The following is a 24,372-nucleotide window of genomic DNA, read 5'->3' on the forward strand; positions in this document are numbered from 1 at the left end:
CTAAAAATGGCTGCTATTCCTGCCTCAGTGGTTGAAAAGATGCATAATGTATTTCTTCCAACTGCACCATTAGTCAGATTTGGAAAAATGTTGCTTTTGCATATTTATAAGGAAATAGGAGTTTGAAAATACCCAGGTTTTTAGACAAATAATGTACACCTAAACATTAGACACCCACCACTATATTACCATTCCACTTCACAACAAAACATCCATATTACTCCATTACTTAATCGTTATATTAATTTTATTGTCCCCCCCCCCACCCCCCACCCCCCCGCCACCCACCCACGCCATCTAATTTTCTCCAGTCCTCTCCTAAAAGCCTTGACTCATGTTGATACATATTCACTGGATACACCTAGTCCCTGGCCAAAAATGACTATTCTTCATGTGTGAACTTCAATCATGCAGTGCATGCATCATTACTGACCCTATTCTGGTCATCACCCAATGAACACATTAAAACTTTGCAACAGGGGTCTCTGCCCAATGATCGCAGGAATCATGAGTGCTTGTCCACTCCCTAGCCCAAGATAGTTGAAAGCTATTCTAAAACTTATTTTAGCAGCCTTTACATTATCTCCTCCCCTCCCCCCATTACCCCCCTACCCTCTTGATACCCCTCCACCACTAGCCTGAAGATAAACTAACTCCACACAGACCAGGAATTTAATCTAAACTCTTTTTGGTTTGGCTCAATTCCAAAATGGGCAATGCATTTACCAACTGATAGGAACACCCACTTGTTTAATTGATCTCCAATGTAGAGACAAGGTAGTGGAGCACTGAAGCTCCATTTTAGAGCTAGATTAAGTAGCAATGCATGTATTGAGTTTGAGAACTTCTGTGTTCATGTGTGCTGACCATTTCTATAATTATTTCATCACAATAACTTTGTTCAAAAAAAGTTACTCAAACAACACCATAATAACCAAATAGATAGAATCACTTATAAACAAAGACATTGCTGAATGTTTCGATCTGATTTTCAGATACTAAGCTTAAATTGTGCAAGTTACCAAAAAAGAATGGGGTAGAAATTCTGCTTGCTGAAGTTCACATGTGAAGGGTTAACAGGTTCATACTGCATTTTGTGCCATTCTACTGTTAGGCAGGCATTGACCTGTTTATTTTAAATGGATTAACATCTGCCTAAAAGTAGTGCACAATGGAATGTAGCATAGTGTGTTAATCCTTCAAAAGTAAACTACGCCAATCAGAAATCCTTAACTACATTCTACAAAATTCCGATTTTCCAACTTGAATCTTGCTCCTCTTTATCATCTATCCTGTACGTACGAGGAAAGATTGACCCTTGGATCATAACAAAAACTGTCTGCAGCTGTGACCATCTTCACTCATAGTGATTCGAGATAATTGTGTGTAATAAGGGACCGTGTGAAGAAAGACCGGGGCTGGGTTGAGTTGACTAGAAGGCTGTACACAAGTATACATGTACATGCTCAAAGATTAATTAGCATACACTAAATAGTGTTTATATCAGAGTGCTGGAAGCACTGGGAAGTTTAATGATATATGGGCATATGTTAAAACGTACAACATGCAACCTAGTCAGTTACAGGCCTGAGAACGTGACCTCACTGCCTTCGTCCAGTGTCTGTGTAATTTAAGTACTGGCTTCTGTACCCATCTCATTTCCGATTGGAAATTTCCCCTCCCCTTCACTGTAGCTTTGCACTTGCTAGCTCAATGTGACAGAGAATGGATATGGTATGCACGCAAGTGGGCAGCCCTCCCCAACTCCTTACTCTTGCTAAACAAGTGTGCAAGTAACTCTCTTTACTCTCTTTAACAAAGAATATGCATATATGAATACTTGTCATTTCAACGTGCAAGTAACCTCACTGAACAATAAATATCCTACAATCATATCAAAAAAAGAGCAAACATAAATAACAAATTCATATAAAAGCAGTATCTCCGACTCTCAGGTCATTTTTTTCTCCTCTCTTTTTTAATAAAGTTGACCTTTAAGGATTCAGTTGTTTCTTTGCAGCTGACTCCCCTCTCCACAGCCTGGAGGATTTTGCCTGCCTGACAGCATGGGCTCCTGAAGCAGGGTAATTGCTGCCCCAGGCTCTGCCGGCAACAATGTCCAGAGCCCTGGCCCCATTAGTGAAGAGTTAGGGAGGCACAGCTGTATCTGTATTCAGCCTGGTGTCCACATCCTTCACGATCTGCCCGCTTCCTCGCAGCTGGCGCCAGTATTTCAAATGTCATGCTACGAGGTGACAGCCATTTAAAATTTCATACACAAATGTTGGGAGTAAATGAAAACTGAGAACAATGTGGCAGCACGGTGATAAGTCTTAATTTTTGGAGGAGCTGATTAATATTACTGTTGGTTCACAATTTATCACTACTGCCAATCATCATTCAGAAATTGCTTCATAATCACAAGATATGCAATATGCATATATGGAAACAAAATGTTTTCTTCATGTCAGTATTAGGTGCTGGGTTGCTGAAACCATGTCATTTTACGTCAATCGGGTAAGGAGGACTTATTTTTCCTTCATTTAAGTTGTGTTTCTTCATAGTAGACAAAATCTTCACATTGGGAGTCCTGGAATTGTTCAAAAAGAGAAACAGGGTCGTGTTATAAATACTGTTCACATTTGACTTCAACAGTTCATCCATTCCAATAAATTAACAGTTTCATAGCCAAGTGCACTAGCGGCGGAGTAATGACTGTAATTTTGCTATACTAAATCCTTTATTCTTTAGCATAGTCATTCTCAATTTATACTGCGGTTTTTGTGTTAGATGTGAACAGGCTCATATTGTTCATGCCTGCTCTGTAAGGTCAGATCATAACCCAGGATCAATGAAGGTGTATCCCATACCAGTGCTTTTATGTCACAAGTGCAAACTTGCCACAAAAGCACAATCTTCATGGGTCCAATATCATTCCTGCGCATTAAATTGTAAAACATTGAACAAACTGACTAACAGTGAATTCATGTTCTAGGCAAGCTTTATTGACAAGCCATGTGAGGTCGCATTGAATTAATGGTCTAGGCTTAAAAAAAAGATTAAATCATTTATTGCACATTACTAGTAGCTTATTCATATGCCCTGAAGCATAATTCTGCATTATCTAAAAGAAATCTTATAAGGCCAGATAGCATGAGCAATAAATTAAATAAGCACCGCTTTCACCCTAGAAAGTTCATCTTTGTTGAAGCAAACATCTCCAAGTGCATCAAGTTTAGTTTCTGTTGATCAATAGTATTAAGACACCCATATGGCTGCAAGGATTCGTTGCAAAAATATCCGCTGTGGTTGGGTTCAGCCATTAGCTCAGTCCCTCACACTGGCAATAAACATGATTTGTTATCATTGGCAAGTGTTGGCTATTAGATCTAAAAGTTCTACGTAAAGAATCTCAATTAGCTAGGGATTTCCCCAAACCCCACACCATCTACTCAATTCACAGTGAGGACAAAGCTACACTGGCTGAATATTTTTAAACATCTTAAATTGGTAAGCCTTCATTATTTTAGTAGGCTGAAAATATACGATTTGGATAGATGCAATATTAAACCATTTGTGATAATGTTCCCAAATATACAATATTTTAAATGAAAAGGCTTATTACAAAAATGAACAAAAATAGTCGCAGCGACAATGCAATATAAAGCACTAACATTTCTATTAAAAGAGGAAATTATACAGCAAATGAACCTGGATTTTTAAAGCAAGAAATAATGAAAATGCATGGAAAACTCTTACAGTCAAATGCCAAAGGCTGAAATGAAAGTGTTTAAACAACAAAAGGTGAGCCAATAATAGGAGAAATGATTATTAAGACTGCACAAGCCTTTGAGGCCCCTGACGAACCCATCTCACCTGTCGTGTGGTGTAAAATTCATCAATGTAATGAGTTTTTATAAAATAGAACTAAAATAATAACTTCAAAAGTAAATCAGTATTTTTCACTAAGCCATCAAAAAACAAAGGAAAAAAATAAGAAGTTTAGAAAAGACTACATCACACACAAAAGTATCAAAACAGCACTGTGTTGATTACAGGGAACATTCTGGTTTGAACTATGAGATAAAATAGCTTTTCTCCATTAGAAGTCAGTATTACATTACATATACATTTTTGTTTAAAATGTTTGCTGTTCCAATGCTGATCTATAACCAATGTGATCCCTAATGTTTTAAGAAGGGTGAATAGAGGCCACTAGCCCTGTGAGGGTCATGCAAGTGAAAGCAAGAAGCCAACTGTGATTTCCATCAGCTTTTGGTTGCTGTTGTGAAAATCTCCATTAGCAATTTTCTTCTCTATCCCCTTGCACTTCCTTCTAGCACCAAGGACAATAGACAGTTAATTTGACTTCAAAATTAGTCTGTCACTGATCCCCTCTGCCTCAGCCTGTCATTAAAAACCTGTCAGCATGGCATTTTTAGAAACGATTGTCTCATAAAATCAGGTACGGGGGATTAATATTACATTAACCTTCTAGGACACTGGCTACACATACCAATAAAAAGGATCCTGCAAAGTTAACGCAGGGAATTTTATGCTTTTTATTGCTTCATCTTTGTTTCTCTTCATAACTTATTGGCTGCTAGCCAGCTTTATGACAGGCCATTATGTTGAAACTAACTAAATCACTGCAGAATGGCAGGTTCTAAGATTAAATTAAAGCATTTGTTTATATTGTATATAGATAATCCAGCTTTTTAGGATTAGTTAATCTTTCAATGATGATATCTCCAGTACAAATGCATCAGTTTGTCATTTTCAAATAATATTGCTCCTGTCATAGAATTTGCAAACTGGCAAGCCTTGCATTCAAACACAAAGACTCATCAGCTAGACACAAACTAATCAATGTCTGCACAAATTAGTACCAAAAATGAAATATTGACAGTTCCACTTTCAAAGATACTATAGCCTCTATTTTAATTCGGGATGAGAGTGGGCGGGCACAAGCTGAGGTGATTGACAACCTATTCTAATCTCAGTAGCATTAGGTCTAGGTGATTGAAACTAGCAACTGGCCACGCAGTGGGAGTGGAATGTTAGGCAGACCCACAGCTGAGGACTGAAAAAAGGTTCCAGGGTATTCAGGTAAGTCAAGGGGAAATGGCTTCACTGTCAGGGGTGGGAGTGGAAAGCTACCAGGCAGGGTAGACTTAAGCTTCCCTTTAGGCAATGTGGGCCTGAATACTCCTGCTCCTCCTGGCAGGAAATCCAAAAAATGAAAATGACCTGCCTCTCTGAGGCCGAGCCCCGCCTATTCTTCCCACTAGGTCGGATGGCAGGAGAGCTACAAAGGCTTCCCCACATGAGCCTCTGGCTAAACTAGTAAATTGGGCCCTGAGGATGTGATCAGAGTCTGATCTGCATATTTAGAGAAAGACCCCATTACCTTTCATTATCCCACATGGCTTTCTTGGACAGTGTGGGTTCATTTCTCCCTTGGCACCACAGCTTCAACATGAAAAAGTCAAGCAGATCTCCCACTGGAGCGCGTTTCATTTTAAATTTTCAACCATTTTCAATTATGATGGTTTATTTCACAAAATCAGCTTTTGTCAATGAATTCAAGAACTCCTTACCTATGAAACACTGAAGGATTGTACTTCTATGCAGGAAGGTGCTTCCACGTACTAACGAATGCTGTGGGAATTAATGAATAAGGTACGGTAGTGATGCTATTCCACGTGTCCAAAGTGGGATCATAGCAGTCTAGTGTTTTACACCTCTGAGTGCCAAAATAGCCTCCAACTACATAGAGTTTATTTCCAGAGGCTACAGCATGGCAGCTCATTCGTTTCGCAGTTACATCCCCAACCTTAGTCCATTGATAGGTCTCACTGTTAAACCTATATGCAGAACATGCCGAGAATTCAGTATCCCCACCCATGATAAAAATTTGGTTGCCCAGCACAGCTGCAGCTGTGTACCTCCAAGGCTGAGGGCAGGTAGCAGGCACAGTCCACCTATTTTCACACGGGTCATAACACTGTACTTTAGGGAGCTTATCATGGCTCACACTAGTACCACCAAAGGCAAACAACCTTAGCTTGGCACTGACCACAGCTGCATTGCTGACACCTTCCCGTAGAGGGGCCACCATTGTCCACTTATTGGTCACTGGGTCATACTGTTCCACTTGTTTTAGAGAAACAGAGGGTGATGCTGGTTGCCGTCCTGTGGCTGCAGTGTGCCCACCGACCACGTACAAAGAATGTTTCAGCTCAGCAGATCCATGGCCAAACCGCGCAACAAGCATTGGTGCAGATTTTGACCATTCTTCGTGAAGTGTATCATACACCCAAACATCTTTGGAGACCCCATTTTCTGACCCTCGTCCTCCAGTCACATATACTTTGCAGCCAATTGCACATGCACTAAACTCTTTGCGTGGGCTGGGAATATCTGCTTTTGGAATGATCTCCTTTGCTTTATGGTCTATTAGGTAAACTTTGTCACACATGAAAGTCTGTCCTCCAAGCAAGAGCAAGGCATGGCCAGTTTTACGAGGTCTGGCACAAAGACTTGTCACCACTCCATCATTTTGTAAAATTTTTAATTTGCAGTGTATTGCTTCTTCGATTAACTCTTTACTCTTCATTTGCCTGGTTATAAGCTCTTCCATGGCCACATTTTCCATTAAATAAACAGCTGGTAGTAGGGCCAATCGAACTGTTTGCAATAGTTCTGGCAAACAACAGTGGCGCCTATTCACATCATACTTTACCCACTTTATGGTGGTCTCATACACAAGCTTCTCATCCTCTGTCTCCAGCTCTTCACTGGAAAGAAGCTGCACCAATGTGTCCTTCGGCAGCTGCATAAAGTCTTCGCTTTTGCTGATAGTTGGGAAGTTGCTGAGGCACATTCTCCAGGACAACTCATAAAGCTTAGTGCAATGGTGGGCATCAGAGAGCAGTAGCATTCCAAGACAGTTGGTTGGATGTAGATTTTTCTCTAGGAATTCTGCACAAGCATCCCGTATGTCCTGGAATTGCAGCATATCCCCAGCCTCCAGAAGGGACTCTGCATTTTCTTCATTAATAAGAACACGAGATGAGTAAGCATAGTCTAAGAGAAGCTCCAGAACTTCCGGGTGTATGGAATTATGGAAATTTACTTCATTGTCTTTGCTCTCACGTAATCCTCCACTAAACATAGCTTCAAAATATCGGCTGCAGGCAGCAAGCACAGCTCTGTGGCAAGGAAAGGTCTTTTCTCCTGCATGAAGGAGGACATCTGTGAACAGTCTCTGCTGTCGTAGAAGATTCAGGTGTGTGAGAACACTGTCGGCGTATGTAGTTTTGTGGAAGAGGTAAATATTCATTGAGCCATTGCTGGCTCTTGATTTCCGATTCTCATGCATGCTGACTGACATTCTCATCAAACACTGCAGAGGAAAAAAATGCATAAATCCAGTTAATTCATTTTTCTTTAACACAAGTCTCATAAGTTGATTTTTCTGTTAGTAATTGAAACATATTATGCAAAAAGAACGCTTAGCAACATTTACTGCAGATTTCCCAAACTGCCACCCAATACCATCCTCCCTTTTCAGCCCAAAGGCAGGCATTGCTTTACTGTACTAAAAAAGTCAAATTCCAATTCCATTATTTTGGATTCTAGATAACCAGTGTGGTGGAAGACTGCATTCTACAATTCTAACTAAATGCCTAGTTTTAATATTCATAGGGATTGTTATTCATAACAATCAAGGACATTGGCTTAGGGTGAATGAATAAACCCAGTTTCATTTTTATTACATTCCAGGGTTTTATTACTGTCTTAGGGATTGCATTGCAATGTTTGTACATTGTGCAGGAAAAACCTGTCCAGCCAGTTTTTCCGCTCGCTTCAGGAGTGCGCCATCTAGTGGTTCCTTGCAATAATGAAGAAAGACAGGTGAAGTCTGTGTTTGCTGTCTAAAGCTACACTGCTAAAGCTATAATTATATAGTGCTCACTGTTGTCACTAGGATTCCAATATAAAATGGCAGTGAATGTGTAATTTGTGTGTTATGTCTATTTGAACTGTACACACGGCAAAACAATTATAGTGTTGCCCTTCCACACACTGGTTATGTCTGTTGAGATCATATTATTAACAACAGTGTGCAACATTGTTGATGCCTGTCACTCTCTGTACTGGTGGGAGTAATTAGAGGTGATGAATTGACAGTGTTTGCACAAGAGTATTGCACATTATAGTGTATTAAAGCGGCATCTTATCCCTATAACATATTGATACCAATTAAGCTAGTGGAAACACTAGTGAAATTAACATGCATACCATGCTGATGTACATAAAGACTATCCCAGCATCAAATACTCCCAAATATTAAACACTGTCTTCAAAACAAGTAGTGTTAATAACTCTCATATGAGTGCCAACTTTACTTGGTTAGTATGAAGCTCATCTCTGAGCCAAAAGGTGTGGGTTCAAGCCTTATTCCAGCATCAAAATAGAATTATAATAAATATATTAGCACATTCCTTAGCTAATATCACCACTGTCAACACCCCTTTGTCCTTTTGTCTATGACATCTTTGGCAATCTCTTCTTTGCCTCCACCTATCACTAGCCCTTGATCCAACTCCACCTGTCCCACCCCCCTCAAACAGCTTATATTTCACCTCATTTCTATTTTCCTTAGTTCTGATGAAGAGTCATACAGACTTGAAACGTTAACTGTATTCCTCTCCGCAGATGCTGTCAGACCTGCTGAGTTTTTCCAGCTATTTTTGTTTTTGTTTCTGAACAGAATTAGGTTGACACTCCAGTAAGGTGCTAAGGAATTGCTATCATTTAGATAGGCTAAAACTTTACCTGGTGCTTTAGGTGAATGTAAAAATCCCAAGACATTATCTGGAGAAGTTATCCTGATATTCTGACCAACACTTTTTTCCTCAATCAATGCCACCAATAATAAATTAACTAATCATTCATCTAACTATATACATAGGTTGGTGCAGTGTATAAAGTAACTACTGCATTTGCCAATATAGCAGCTTTCAAATTGTGTTTCTATTTCAGTTTCACTCCAGAACTTAAATTGATTACATTTTTTAAAAAATGTGATTTAAAACAGTACCCATATTATTAGGGCCAACATAAAGGCACGATTTTACCACTGCCAATTATTATAATATTTCAAGCCAGCATCAGCAATGGTGCCATTAGATGCAATTCAAGCCATTTGAATTATTTTGCATCACACCTTTGTATGACATGCAAAATAAAATGTGAAAGGGCAGATGTAGTGAAACTGGTGTCCATGGTTCAATTAAAAAAATGAGGCAAATAGATTTATTTTGTATAATTTCATGTACTAAGACGCAAATTTATACAAAATCAAAAAGTCAGTTTAGGCACATCCATATGGCCTAATAAAAACAATACAAATTTTGTCAAGTCAAGGTATCTGTTATTAGTCTTTTAGTGTTACCTCTTAGGCTGTTTACTAACCGCAATGAAAGTGAAACTGTTAAAAACAACTAATTGACCTCTAATAACACTAATATAAATTGAATTATTTTGCAACATCTCGCTATTTATTAAACACCCTGACTTTTTTTGGAATTGCTTATTAAATATTCCATGATGCCTCTAAAGTAAACTGACCCGCCATTCTAAGAACACTTTCCCATCTAAAAGCAGTTAGAACCAGTAACTCTTGCAGTCCATTAACATCGGCCATATCCGGTAACTAATTTACATACTGGCGTTGCACTTTGATAGATACTCAAGTGATCTAATGCTCTAACTTGCTGACTATCTTGGGAGGTAACAGTTCGTTGCTTACATTAAGTATTCTTCATGAAAAAGTCTTTGCCATGTTTTCCCCCATTTCGTCATGAGGTAAATTATATTGCATGGCATCATTGTCTCGTTTGCAATCTGCTTTTTAAAAACTCACTCCTCTTTCCCACACAAAAAGTGTAGGGAGCCAGTATCCTTTTAAGTACCAATGCAAAGCAGCAAAAGGCAGGTGTGCAGATGGTTAGCAGCCCCAGTTACCTGTCTCTTTCACCACGGTCCTGCTCTGCACCCCGAAACAAAAAAAAGTGAAACGCAGTGACATTAGGCCGCTTTCCTTCTGATGGTGCTTTCCTTCCCTAACGTTTCCTTTGAACTGAATAAACACAATCGTCGCTGTTACTGTACCTTAGAGCGCTAGCAGCTGTAGCTGAATGCAGTCATTAAGCAGGGTCCCTCACCCGTGCGATTTACTGGGGGTGCCTTCATGTGTAAAAGACCAAGTGCACTTGTAATTTGCAGTCTTTGGCACAAGTCAAAGAAATGCCTGGAACCCATTGTCAGTTGTGAGCCATTCTCTTCATTCTACGGAAGTGGGCGATTCCTCAAACCCAACACAAAACTTGGCTGCTCACCAGATAAAACCCCAGAAGAAGTGATAACTTACACGTGTGAAGCGGCGACTTTCAGCTTTGATTGAATTGTATGAATTTCAACCGCTCCGAGGGCTGAAAAGAATTCCTCATTTCTCTATTGGGGGAAAAAAGCTGCCTGGGCTTTGTGGGAGCTTCAATAATTGTTGCTGGATTTTTTTTAAATGATTTTAACAAAATGCATCCATCACTCCCGCCAAAGTAAACAAGGTATCTGGCAGATCGATTAAACGGTCAGTGCCTAATCTGTGCTCTCTATGACGGACAGTAAAGACTCCACACGGCCGATTAACATTGTTCAAATAAAGTTATTGCGAATACAACCGTGCCCATACTCTCTAGAAAATTATCTACACCAGGGGACAGGGGAGCTGCAGGTTTTCATTTTATTACAGAGATCAAGTTCAACCTTGATACAACAAGATAACATGTAATCGTATCACAAGCTACTGTACCATTCACTTAAATCCTTCAATTACACCCACTGTCTTCCTGTCTTTGGGCAACTCCGTTCCTGTGGGTTCCTTCGCTGCAGAAACTGGGGCTCTGCGATTAGTTTACCCGCTAACGGTTTCTTAATGGTCCGATTGGGGACCATGAGGGGCGCTTGGATCTTACTCTCAAGCTTCCTTCAAACTGCGAGATGGAGTGATGCACAGAACCTTCATCAGACTGGAGCATAGAAAGAAAACGGGTCTCGGACACACAAAAGCGAGTCTCGAGTCCGAAATTGACATTAACATGTAAATTACCGTCTGATGTACCAAATGTTACAGCCACAAAAGCCAAGAGTTTGTTGAATAGATTTTCAGTAATGTATTTTCAAATGCAATTTAAGCCCCCAGCCTCCCCACCCCTCCCCCCGCCCCTCGTTTTACTTACATGCAAACTAGTCGATTCACCAAGGGTCAAATGACAAAGTTTGTTTAAGTTTTACAACGTGCATCCGCTTGCCGGTACCTCGGCTCTGCGATGGAAGATGGTAGAGAGCAGGTTTGGAACAGCAGCTGCTGGCTGCTCGGTCAGAGCAAACAGCGGTTCTTTTCAAACACGCTAGTTCTCACTGAAAGTCTAGGGAGCAAATAGGCAGCCGCACATAGATCGGGTCACAACGGAGGCTAAACAGGCAGAGGGAGAGAGAGAGGGAGCCTGCACAGTAAACAGCCAAGAAGACGGAGCTTTTGCACAGTAGCTCCTAACTGCTGCCTGGTCTAGTCAAAGCCACTCAGCACAGCCACCAACCAGTACAAAGTGGAAACCGCACAACCAGTCCCAAACTGTTACCCCAGTCTCATACTGTTATCCCGTCCCACACTGTTAACCAGGCCCACACTTACCTCACTCCCTGTCAGTCCAGTCCCACACTATTACCCCAGTCCTACACTTACCTCATTCCCTGTCAGTCCAGTCCCACACTGTTAACCCAGTCCCACACTTACCCCTGTCCCACACTGTTACCCCAGTCCCACACTGTTATCCCGTCCCACACTTACCCCACTCTCACATTGTTACCCCAGTCCCACACTGTTACCCCAGTCCCACACTGTTATCCCGTCCCACAGTGTTACCCCAGTCCCACACTGTTACCCCAGTCCCACACTGTTATCCCGTCTCACACTTACCCCACTCCCTTACTGTATCCTCAGTCCCACACTGTTATCCCGTCCCACAGTGTTACCCCAGTCCCACACTGTTACCCCAGTCCCACACTGTTGCCCTGTCCCACACTGTTACCCCATCCCACACTTACCTCACTCCCTGTCAGTCCAGTCCCAGTTACCCCGTCCCACACTGTCACCCCAGTCCCACAATTATCCCACTCCCTTACTGTCACCCAGTCCCACACTGACACCCCAGTCCCACACTATTACCCCATCTCAAGCTTATCCCACTCCCTTACTGTCACCCCAGTCCCACACTGTTACCACAGTCCCACACGGTTACCCCAGTCCCACAGTTCCCCCATTCCACACTGTTACCCCATCCCACACTTACCTCACTCCCTTACTGTTACCCCAGTCCCACACTGTAACCCCAGTCCCACAGTTACCCCATCCCACACTGTTACCCCACTCTCTTACTGTTACCCCAGTCCCACACTGTTACCCCAGCTCCACATATTGACCCTAGTCTCTTAATGTCACCCCAGTCCCACATTGTTACCCCAGCTCCACATATTTATCCCAATCCCACAGCTACCCCAAATCCACATATTTACCCCAGTCTCACACTGTTACCCCAATCCTACACTGTTACCCCAGTCCCACATCATTACCCCAGTAGCTCACTGTTATTCCAGATTCTCACTGTTACCCCTGCCCCACACTGTGGCCCATCCTCACGCTGTTACCCCAGTCCCACACATTAATGATGCCCCCATGTTACCCCAGCCCCACACTGTGACCCAGCCTCACACTGTCCCACGCCGCTTCACTAGTCTCACACTGTGACCCAGCATCACACTGTCCTACACTGCTCCAGTTAGTCTAAGTGTGACCGAGCTTCACACTGTCCCACGCTGCTCCAGTTAGTCTCACACTGTGACCCAGCCTCACACTGTCCCACACTGCTCCAGTTAGTCTCACACTCTGACCCAGCCTCACACTGTCCCACACCGCTCCAGTTAGTCTCACACTGTGACCCAGCCTCACACTGCTCCAGTTAGTCTAATTGTGACCCAGCCTCACACTGTCCCACACCGCTCCAGTTAGTCTCACATTGTGACCCAGCCTCACACTGTCCCACACTGCTCCAGTTAGTCTCACACTGTGACCCAGCCTCACACTGTCCCACACTGCTCCAGTTAGTCTCACACTCTGACCCAGCCTCACACTGTCCCACACCGCTCCAGTTAGTCTCACACTGTGACCCAGCCTCACACTGCTCCAGTTAGTCTAATTGTGACCCAGCCTCACACTGTCCCACACCGCTCCAGTTAGTCTCACATTGTGACCCAGCCTCACACTGCTCCAGTTAGTCTCACACTCTGACCCAGTCTCACACTGTCCTACACTGCTGCAGTTAGTCTCACACTCTGATTCAGTCTCACACTGTCCTACACTGCTCCAGTTAGTCTAACTGTGACCCATCCTCACACTGTCCCACACCGCTCCAGTTAGGCTCACACTCTGACCCAGTCTCACACTGTCCCACACCGCTCCAGTTAGTCTCACACTCTGATTCAGTCTCACACTGTCCTACACTGCTCCATTTAGTCTAACTGTGACCCAGCCTCACACTGTCCCACACCGCTCCAGTTAGTCTCACACTGTGACCCAGCTTCACACTGCTCCAGTTAGTCTCACACTGTGACCCAGCCTCACACTGTCCCAAACTGCTCCAGTTAGTCTCACACTGTGACCCAGCCTCACACTGTCCACACCGCTGACACTGTGACACCAGCATTGTATTCCCGGCTCTCAGTCAAGCTTCCTTTTTTTATTGCGACTGTGTCACAGTCAGGTTGCCTGATGCCGGACGTGGGTGAAGGAAGAAACATGAACTTACCGAAACTTGTTAGCAAATGATCCGGCGTTGAAAATCATAGTCCTCGGCTTGTGCAGGACGTGTTCGCCCTGGTGTTTGGGTTTGCTGTGTTCTGGAGCTGGGAACAACGCTGCGAGTTGGCTGCTGTTCAACAGGGAAATAATCTGCTCGGGTATCGGCCGGTGCAAATTGACTGTCAAAAGAGGGCGAGCTGCCAGAGTGAGTGGCTGTCACCCTCTGCAGTCAGTGTAGACACTGCGCAGTATGTTGCAAAGCACGGGCACCCAGGTGACGGGGAGCAAGCAATACAATGCGCACTGTTCAGCTAGCACACCGTGACTGTGACTGACACTGCCGAGGCTGGGAACGCGCTACAACCCGCACATAGTCAGTGTTGCCTATTTGACACTGAATTGTGAGAGAGATCACATTGCGAGTGCAGCCGACTTGCAGAAGCTGGGGAGTGCTTTGTAGCCTTCCCAAGCAGGTTGCAGCAGTCAGCTGTTCAGCGCTGCTTGTGCCCTGTTTCACTGCGCTCTGACTGTCTTTAAAGTGAACCAATTCGTGGTGGGCTGATATCACCAGCAGCGAATTCCCAGCCCAAAGCCAGTGCAGGAAACGTCCTGAGGACCAGAGCTACTTATTAGGGAGCTGATCTGGAGGCAGTATTTTGATAGGCTGTTATCTTCACAAAATGTTATCTATTTTCTTCCTTTCGCAGAAGAAACAGTCTGACAGGAAAGCATGTGCTATCTAAATGCATTCACCCACTAGGGAGCAATGCTGACAGATTATTTCCCCTAGTTTTAACCATTTTGTCTTAAGTATAGCCTTTACGATTAAAGTTCACACTCTATACTCACACACTCACTCACACTCACTCACACAGATCATGTGCATTAACATTTTATTATTTTTTAACATCACTATCATTAGCAATGGGACATTTTCCACAGTTAGTGTAGGTAATGCCATCTCCATCTTGGTCAGTATGAATACCCCTGTTTTTCAATTGTTGTTACATAGGTAAGCATGGACTATATAGTATAAACACTGCTGCATCCATATCAGTCACTGTAAACAATACCATTTCAACATTGGCCCTGTGTGGATAGTGTTATGTTCATGTTAGTTAATGTAAACAATGATAGATTCTGTGTAAGTGAATGTGGTTTTTATTTTTTATCTTTCATGGGATGTGGACAAGGCCAGCATTTCTTGCTCATTCCTAATTGCCCTTGAACTGAGTGACTTGCTAAGGCCATTTCAGAGGGCAGTTGAGGCAACTACATTGCTATGGGTCTGGAGTCACATGTAGGACAGACGAGGTAAGGATGGCAGATTTCCTTCCCTAAAGGATATTAGTGAACCAGATTAGTTCTTATAACAATCAGTGATCGTTTCATGATCATTACTGAGACTAGCTTTCAATTCCAGTTTTAAAAAAAGTCTAAATTCATGGTGGGATTTGAATCCAGGACCCTAGAGCATTAGCCTAGGTCTCAAAAATCATTAGCCTAGTGGCATTACCACTATGGCACCATGTCCCCTAGCTTGCCCTAGCTTTGTGAATATAACTTGCAAATGTACATATCAGTCAAAGAGTGCAGTGTTCATACTCTGTATAAATAACACAGTTTATATCAGGGAAATGTTGGCCACAAAACTAAATAACCAGGGATCGTGGTGCACGATTAACCAGATGCAGGGAGCACACTAATTTGGCCTACTCATTCAAATGATTGTAGCATTCGGCCAGCACAAAGGCATTGTTGAGTGGCTGCATGAATGATCAGGGGCGCAAAATTCTGAGAAGCTAGCACAAGTTCAAGCTAGTCTACAATACTTCAAGGCAACTTGCAATTCTTAAAGGGGGAGTGCATTTTAGCTGGAGTAGGTGCTTGAGGTCATTGTGAATTTGACCTGTGAGGGTTCCAACAAATGATATAACACAGTAAAGAGTAGGGTCCAAGATTTTCCAATGCTGCACTGGAGGCTGTGGGGTAGGAAGTGAAGAGCAGCAGAGATCCCTTCTAGCCACAAGTTCCCCCAAACAGTCAGTGTGACCAGATACCTGTAGAGGTCAATGCCATGAGTCTATACCCAAGTACCTATTTTCAGTGCCACCAGGAGTTCAATAACTTCACACGAGTGATCAAGGTTCCCGAATGTATCTTCAAATGCCATTACCCACCAACTTCCCCAGATGCCTCTGCTCAATGCACTACACTCCAACACTCACCTACCAACAATCTGTATCATTCACAATTCATACCAAACTCTTGTAGTATCACTTTACTATCACATACTTAGCACTGCTTGATGAAAGCCTCATACTCACATTTTACAGTTTGTACACACTGCCAGATATTCAACCACAACAGCCACATCATCTAAATACATTGCACTATGTTCACTAACACACTTCCTGCTCTCTTGCAGGAAAAGGTGGCACATAATTTTTTTTTTATTCATTCATAGGTTGTGGGCATCGCTGGCTAGACCAACATTTATTGCCCATCCCTAATTGCCCTTGAGAAGGTGGTGGTGAGCTGCCTTCTTGAACTGTTGCAGTCCATACACCCACAGTGTTGTTAGGGAGGGAGTTCCAGGATTTTGACCCAGCAACAGTGAAGGAGCAGCGATATATTTCCATGTCAGGATGGTGAGTGGCTTGGAGGGGAACTTCCAGGTGATGGTGTTCCCATGTGTCTGCTGCACTTGTCCTTCTAGACGGTAGTGGTCTTGGGTTTGGAAGGTGCTGTCGAACGAGCCTTAGTGAGTTCCTACAGTACATACTATAAATAGTATACACACTGCTGCCACTGTGTGCCACTGATGGAGGGAGTGAATGTTTGTTGCTGAGGTACCAATCAAGCAGGCTGCTTTGTCCTGGATGGTGTCAAGTTTCTCGAAATTGTTGGAGCTGCATTCACCCAGGCAAGTGTAGATTATTCCATCACACTCCTGATTTGTGCCTTGTAGATGGTGGACAGGCTTTGGGGAGTCAGGAGGGGAGTTACTGTCTGCAAGATTCCTAGTCTTTGACCTGCCCTTGTAGCCACAGTATTTATGTGGTTTGCCCAGTTCAGTTTCTGGTCAATGGTGACCCCCAGGATGTTGTTAGATGGGGATTCAGCAATGGTAATGTCATTAAATGTCAAGGGGAGATGGTTAGATTCTCTCTTGTTGGAGATGGTTATTGCTTGGCACTTGTGTGGCATGAATGTTACTTATCACTTGTCAGCCCAAGCCTGGATACTATCCAAGTCCTGCTGCATTTGGACATGAACTGCTTCAATATCTGTGGAGTCAAGAAAGGTGCTGAACATTGTGCAATCATCAGCGAACATCCCCACTTCTGACCTTATGATGGAAGGAAGATCATTGATGAAGCAGCTGAAGATGGCTGGACCTAGGACATTACCCTGAGCAACTCCTGCAGTGATGTCCTGGAACTGAGATGATTAACTGCCAACAACCACAACCATCTTCCTTTGTGCTAAGTATGACTCTAACCAGCAGAGATCTTTCCCCCAATTCCAACTGACTCAGCTTTGCTAGGGCCCTTTGATGCCACACTTGGTCAAATGCGGCCTTGATGTCAAGGCCAATCACTCTCGCCTCGCCTCTGGAGTTCAGCTCTTTTGTCCAAATTTGAACCAAAGCTGTAATGAAGTTAATGAGTGACCCTGACGGAACCCAAACTAAGCGTCCGGGAGCAGGTTATTGCTAAGCAAGTGTCGCACTGTTGTTGAAGCATTCCATCCCTTTACTGATGATAGAGAGTAGACTGATGGGGCAGCAATTGCCCATGTTGGATTTGTCCTGCTGTTTGTGTACAGGGCATATCTGTACTTGAACAGCTTGGCTAGGGGGCGGCAAGTTCTGGAGCACAAGTCTTCAGTGCTCTTGCTGGAATATTATCAGGGCCATAACCTTTGTAGTTTCCAGTACCTTCAGCCATTTTTTGATATCACGTGGAGTAAATTGAATTGGCTGAAGACTGGCACCAGTAATGCTGGGGACCTCAGAAGGAAGTCAAGATGGATCATCCACTTGGCACTTCTGGCTGAAGATTGTTGCAAATGCTCCAGCCTTACCTTTTGCACTGATGTGCTGTGCTCCCCCATCATTGAGGATGGGGATATTTGTGGAGCAGCCTCCTCCAATGAGTTGTTTAATTGTCCACCACCATTCACGACTGGATGTGGCAAGATTGCGGAACCCAATCTGATCTGTTGGTTGTGAAATTGCTTAGCTCTGTCTATTGCTTGCTGCTTATGCTGTTTGACATGCAAGTAGTCCTGTGTTGTAGCTTCACCAGTTAGACACCTCATTTTTAGGTATGTCTGGTGCTGCTCCTGGCATGCCCTCCTGCACTTTTTTTTATTCAACTAGGGTTGATCCCCTGGCTTGTAGTAATGGTAGAATGAGGGATATGCCAGCCCACAAGGGCACAGATTGCGGTTGAATACAATTCTGCCGCTGCTGATGGCTCAGAGCACCTCATGGATGCCCAGTCTTGAGTTGCTAGGTCTGTTCAAAATCTATCCCATTTAGCACAGTGGTAGTGCCACACAACATGAAGGAGGGTATCCTCAATGTGAAGGTGGGACTTAGTCTCCACAATGACTGTGCGGTGGTCACTCCTACCAATACTGTCATGGACAGATGCATCTGCAGCATGATGATAAGGTCAAGTATGTTTTTCCCTCTTGTTGGTTCCCTCACCGCAGACCCAGTCTAGCAGTTATGTCCTTTAGCACTTGGCCATCTTGGTCTGTAGTGGTGCTACCAAGACACTCTTAGTGATGGACATTGTAGTCCAGCAACCAGAGTACATTCTGCCACCCTCAGTGCTTCCTCCAAGTGGTGTTCAACATGAAGGAGTACTGATTCATCGGCTGATGGAGGGCGGTGGGGGGTGGCAGCAGGGGGTGGCACTACGTGATAAACAACAGGCAATTTCCTTGCCCATGTTTGACCTGATGCCATGACTTCATGGGGTCTAGAGTGGATGTTGAGACTCCCAATGCAACTCCCTCCCAACTGAATACCACTGTGCCACCATGTATACTGGATCTGTCCTGCCCGTGGAACAGGACAAAGCCAGGGATCGTGATGGCTGGGACATTGTCTGAAAGGTATGATTCCATGAGTTTGACTATGTCAGGCTGTTGCTTGACTAGTCTGTGAGAGAGCTCTCCCAATTTTGGCACAAGCATCCAGATGTTAGTAAGGAGGACTTTGCAGGGTCGACAGGACTGAGTTTGCTGTTGTCGTTTCTGGTGCCTAGGTCGATGCCAGGTGGTCCATCCATCCGGTGAGTAGCTTGCTAGGCCATTTCAGAGGACAGTTAAGAGGCAACCACATTGCTGTGGATCTGGAATCACATATAGGACAGGCCAGGTAAGGACGCAGATTTCCTTCCCTAAAAGACATTATTGAACCAAATGGATTTTTAACAACAATTGTTTCATAGTTTACTGGTTTCTGGATTACTAGTCCAGTGACAATACCATTACCCACTGCCTGGAGGAAGCAGCACCTAACCGGCAAGGGACAGGCAAAGCTGCGTATCCTCATCTGTCCTCACACTAATGGAAAAGACAGTGCTCAAAATCATTGAATGGCCATGTCTGAGACAGTGGCCAACAGTGCAGATGAAACCAGTGAAGATGACGATAAGTTCATATCTAGTCTTCTTTCTCATATCTTACTTTCCTCTCATCCCACAATCTCTTCTGAAGCTGCAGATGTCTAAATATGCACCTCTTGCTTCCCACACTCCTCTCACCCCACCCTTGTGCTTTACCCTTTCAGATATTGTGATGACCCATGTGCTTTGGGAAAAATATGTATTTTCCTTTTGTGCAGTGTCCCATTTAAGAACAGGGTTAACTGGGGATTATTCTGAAAGAGAGTTAGTTGGTTTCCTGATTGCGCAATCATTAGATTCCAAGAAATTCTCATGTGACCTGGTGCATTCTCCATGGCAACACCCCTACTAATCAGAGTCCACTTGCCAACCAATCAGCACTCTCTTCTCATACGGTATAAATATGTTGTTTCCCCTGACATTGGTATTTTCTTGTGAATTGTCCTGATGAAAAGCTTCAACAAAAAAAACCTCTTTTTTCACCAATACTCAGGTTTTCTTTCTGTTGGCATCATGGGGATTTTTTCTTTTTAAAAAAGTTATTGGTCTCCACGGGGTTCTGTAACAATACCCAAGGGCTGCAACCTGGCCACATAGTGATGGAAGACAGTGATGAAAAGGAAACACCATCACTTGCTCTCACACCCACAGCCACCAGCTTACATACTGACACTGCACATAATTTAGAGGATAACTTAGAGGCAGGATCTGTAAATGGTGACACATCAGGCACAAATGGCCTGCAGCCAGAGAAGGGGACAAGGATAGACAGCTCACTGGAGAGTGATGTTGCCCATGAGCTCTGTTGCAGAGGACTCAGCTAAGCACTTCGATGGGGAAGCCACAAAAGAAAGTTGATGGGTATGCACAATGAAATGCTTGGTGCATTGGCAGGCCTGCCAGAAAGCATGCTTGTGGTCAATATTAAGGAGCATGGTGGAGTCCAGCAGCAACTTAGCACAGGACTTTGCAAAGAGCTTGCAGCCCATCCTTTCCAGTGTGGAATTGATGGTCAACTCCATGAGAATATTCACAAATCCAATCATGATGCAGCATCTGATGGCTGATGTTTCTGCTTCCTTTGTCGCACAAACAGAAGTCACCCAACCTTTGGGTGCTACCATACAAGCTCAAATTGCTGCCACACAGACTCAAACTGCTGCCACCATAGCTGTGGTTATAAGTTTCAAAAGGGCTTTCTGGGTATCACAGTAGCCCAGCAATCTGTCCTCCAACAGATTATTAAGATTGCTGAGGCATCAACCTTGGGGAATAGTATAAACAACATAGAACATGAACCTGCTGTCCTATCTCAGGATGGCAGCATTCATCCACACACCACTGCCACTTCACCAGTGCCCTTCCTGACAGACAGCCAGTCGAAACTGCTGCTGCCCTTACCGAGGTGGTGCTGTCCAAAGCCACTGCTTCTAGGTCTATAGCCGCTTGAGGTTGCCTTGCAAGGCCATCTGAAGTCTTCCCCACAGAAAGTCAGTAGCCTTCCACCAGCCATGCTGAAGCCACTGGATAGCATTCTGTAGGAACACCAGGACAGGCAAAGGCAAATGAAACACAGGCCCTAAAGGAATGCACTAATTGATTAGTTTGTACGTTTGTATGCAAAATGGCATGGTTTGAGTTATAAGGTTGGAATGTTAATTTTTTGGTTGCTTTTATTTTTGAATTATGGCCAATGAATACTTTGATGGAATGTAACAGAAGGAAGGTAAAATGTGGAAATTTAGATAAAGTAGGTAAATGGGGAATTGGGGTTGCGGTTACTGGTATCACAACTGAATGAGTTGATCATGGATAACCTGATCAGATTGTCTCTTCCCTTCCTCCTCCTCCTCCTCACCTTCCTGTTCCTCCTCAACTGGTCACTGTATAACTGGTGGCAAAGGCTCTGCCCTTGTGATGGCAATGTTGTGCAGCATGCAGCAGACCGCAAATCTTGATATACACTCTCATGTGTATTGCAGGGCTCTTCTAGAGCAGTCCAGGCAGCAAAAACATTACTTAAACACCTTGATGGTCTGTTCTACTACATTTCCTGTGACAGCATGACTTTTTTTGCATGAATGTTGCCTACACATGAATGGGTTGGCCATTAGAGTGAGCAGCCACGTTGTCAATGGTTATCCCCTGTCATTCATTAGCGACCATTTAATTTGTTGTAATGGTTCAAATGCACATGACACAGCAGATTCAAAGAATGAAGGCATCACTACTACTACCAGGATATTGAGCATTGACCTGCATGACACCAGCAGGATCAGTTGAGGAAGTGGAAGCCCTTCCAGTTGTAGTATATCTCAGAGTGGATATTTGGTGCCCACAGAGCAATGTTTGTGCAGTCAATGTCACTCTGCACCATGGAGATCCCTGCAACCTTCATGAATCATGTGCCTACTCTGCCTGCTTCTCTCTAGTAAGGGGGAATGAAATGTATTCAGCTCTCTTGGAATACAGAGCCTTAGAAATCTCACTTACCGATGGCAAACTGTATAATGTCTCAAATGTTATCTATTACAGCCTGTAAGGACTATGTAGGTTATGGCCATGGTCATTTCACAGTCATTGGCAATTCTATCTTCACTCTGCTCTGAGGCTACAGCTATGGCTGCTGAAGGTGACACATTTCTTTGCAGAGGTTCAGGCAGGAGAATCATTCCCTAAACACACCTTCCTGTTGAAAGTTCCTCCCTCCTTCATCTCTCAGCAGCTTGTCCTACTGTCACCTCTGCTCATTCGTATATCATAGAAAAGATAGATCATATAACATTGGAACCAAGTGGTAGCTAGAAACTTTCAAGACATTAATTATTTCCTAATAAAACATTCAAAAACATTTTAGTACATTCTGGAACTTAAGTAAGTAACTCGGGAGATAACATATTTTACCTTTTACCATAACTGTAATGAACAATGCATGCAGTTAGTTACAATATTATGCAAAATGAGTTTTCTGTTATGATGTACAAGGGATCCCTTCTTAAAATTGGAGCCTTTTGCTTCTGTAACTGATTAAGCCAGACTACACATACTAGTCTAGCAGTTATCATCATATAATTACACCAATATTTATAGTAATAAAATGCCACCATATTTACTATGCATTTAACAAAATAGAATTGATGTAGGGAAATGTCAGTTTACTGCTTATCTGGAATATTCTCAGAAAAAGAAAAATCACATGCTTTACTTAAAAATGAAAGAACAAGCTGATAGTTACATCAAAGAGATAAGAACAAAATTGAAAGAGGTAAGATAGAAACAAATCATTTGGAAAGATGGTGAGATGGACACAGCCACAAAGACAGGAAGCAAAGGTAAAAAGAAATAAACTATGAATTAAATTAAGAGATAAACAAAGATTTCACAGAACAATGAAAGATATGAATCTTTGCACAAAAATACTGCATCTGCTAGGTTTGGAAATGTATGGATAAAACTATGCAACATAACACAGGATGAGGGCCTGGGAGGGTGGTGGAGGCGGGTTGCCTCACATCCTTTAAAAAGTACCTGGATGAGCACTTGGCACATCATAACATTCAAGGCTATGGGCCAAGTGCTGGTAAATGGGATTAGGTAGGTAGGTCAAGTGTCCCTCACGTGTCAGTGCAGACTCGATGGGCCGAAGGGCCTCTTCTGCACTGTGTGATTCTGTGATAATGTGTGTTGTAATTTGACCCAATAAATAGACTAAAGATTGATTAAGCCACCTAAATGGGCTACAACAAAACGAACTTGCTCAGTACATAATTATGTCACCACCAATTTATAAAAGTTTAATATCCAGATGCATATTTATGTTTAATTGCCTCTGATTGCATGTTTTATAAGTAGTATCTCTTCAACAGAATAATGTGATTTTATTTTATTTTTAACATTGTTAGGGTGATTCTAGGTCAACTCCTTGCTTTCGTTAGGATTTATGATAAGGTTAATGTTACAGTTAATAATGCGCTTTGGACAAATTATTAGATGTAGTGCTAGAATCCTGCAACTTTTGCATTACTGACATCCTTGTCGGTTTGTTAAGATTGATGTAGCTGTTTTGCACAGCCTGAAGAGAATGTAGCATAGTATTATGAACAATAATCCATAACTCTCAAATGCTTTATATTGTGCTTACTTTGCATACTCTGTAAATCAATGAACAAATTTATCCTTCATTTGAAAATTTGTTTTACAACTGCACAAACAGCAATGTGGAGCATAAAGCTAAGTTTGAAAATTAAATGCATCAGAATACTTTTTCAGTTTTTGCAGTAAAACCATTCCCTATGGTGTTTAATCTCCCATTGATTAGTTAATGCCATACAGTTTATGAATGCTAAAATAACCTCCAGCTGATATAATGTATAAATGCTAAAGCAGCCTTTAGAAATGCAAATAATGACCTTTCTTTAGCCTCCTTAAGGATAGGAAAATGTCAACAGGCCTGATCCAGATTCGTATATTTCCATTATTTTCTTCTCATTTTTATCTGGAATGCACTTTCTGGGAGTGTGATGGAGGCAGATTCAATTGAGGGTTCTAAAAGAGAATTGGATAATTATCCAAAGGGAAAAAACATTTGCAGGGCTACAGGAAAAGGCAGGGATGTGGAACTAGATGAGTTTCTCTTGTAGACAGCTAGCATGGACACAATGGGCCAAAGGCCTCCCTCTGTGCTATAACCATTCTTTGATTCTATGATTTTTCACCTAACTGGTCTATTAATTTCATACTGCTTCATTCAACTGGGCAGGCAAAATGGTCTGAGTGAAAGTGTAATCCATTAACTAT

General features: G+C 42.9%; 1 protein-coding gene across 6 annotated transcripts; it reads right to left on the reverse strand.

Moving 5' to 3' along the window:
• Positions 1-628: 628 nt before the first annotated feature.
• enc1 (ectodermal-neural cortex 1) lies at positions 629-24,031 on the reverse strand. Of its 6 annotated transcripts, none has more exons than XM_041185471.1 (3): positions 23,985-24,031; positions 5,601-7,408; positions 629-2,590 (listed from the first exon to the last, which is right to left on the reverse strand). In XM_041185471.1, the coding sequence occupies exon 2, from the start codon at positions 7,400-7,402 to the stop codon at positions 5,627-5,629; it is 1,776 nt and encodes a 591-aa protein (XP_041041405.1). In that variant the 5' UTR covers positions 7,403-7,408; positions 23,985-24,031; the 3' UTR covers positions 629-2,590; positions 5,601-5,626. The 6 variants fall into 6 exon arrangements, with proteins under 6 accessions (XP_041041405.1, XP_041041399.1, XP_041041404.1 ...); XM_041185465.1 differs by lacking the exon at positions 23,985-24,031 and adding an exon at positions 13,935-14,399; XM_041185470.1 differs by lacking the exon at positions 23,985-24,031 and adding an exon at positions 11,765-11,778.
• Positions 24,032-24,372: the final 341 nt, after the last annotated feature.

This window comes from Carcharodon carcharias, chromosome 4, assembly GCF_017639515.1.
Source record: "Carcharodon carcharias isolate sCarCar2 chromosome 4, sCarCar2.pri, whole genome shotgun sequence".
Taxonomy (NCBI): domain Eukaryota; kingdom Metazoa; phylum Chordata; class Chondrichthyes; order Lamniformes; family Lamnidae; genus Carcharodon; species Carcharodon carcharias.

Coding starts and splice junctions, on each gene's coding strand:
- enc1 (XM_041185471.1), bottom strand. CDS start 7,402: ATGAGAATGTCAGTCAGCATGCATGAGAATCGGAAATCAAGAGCCAGC.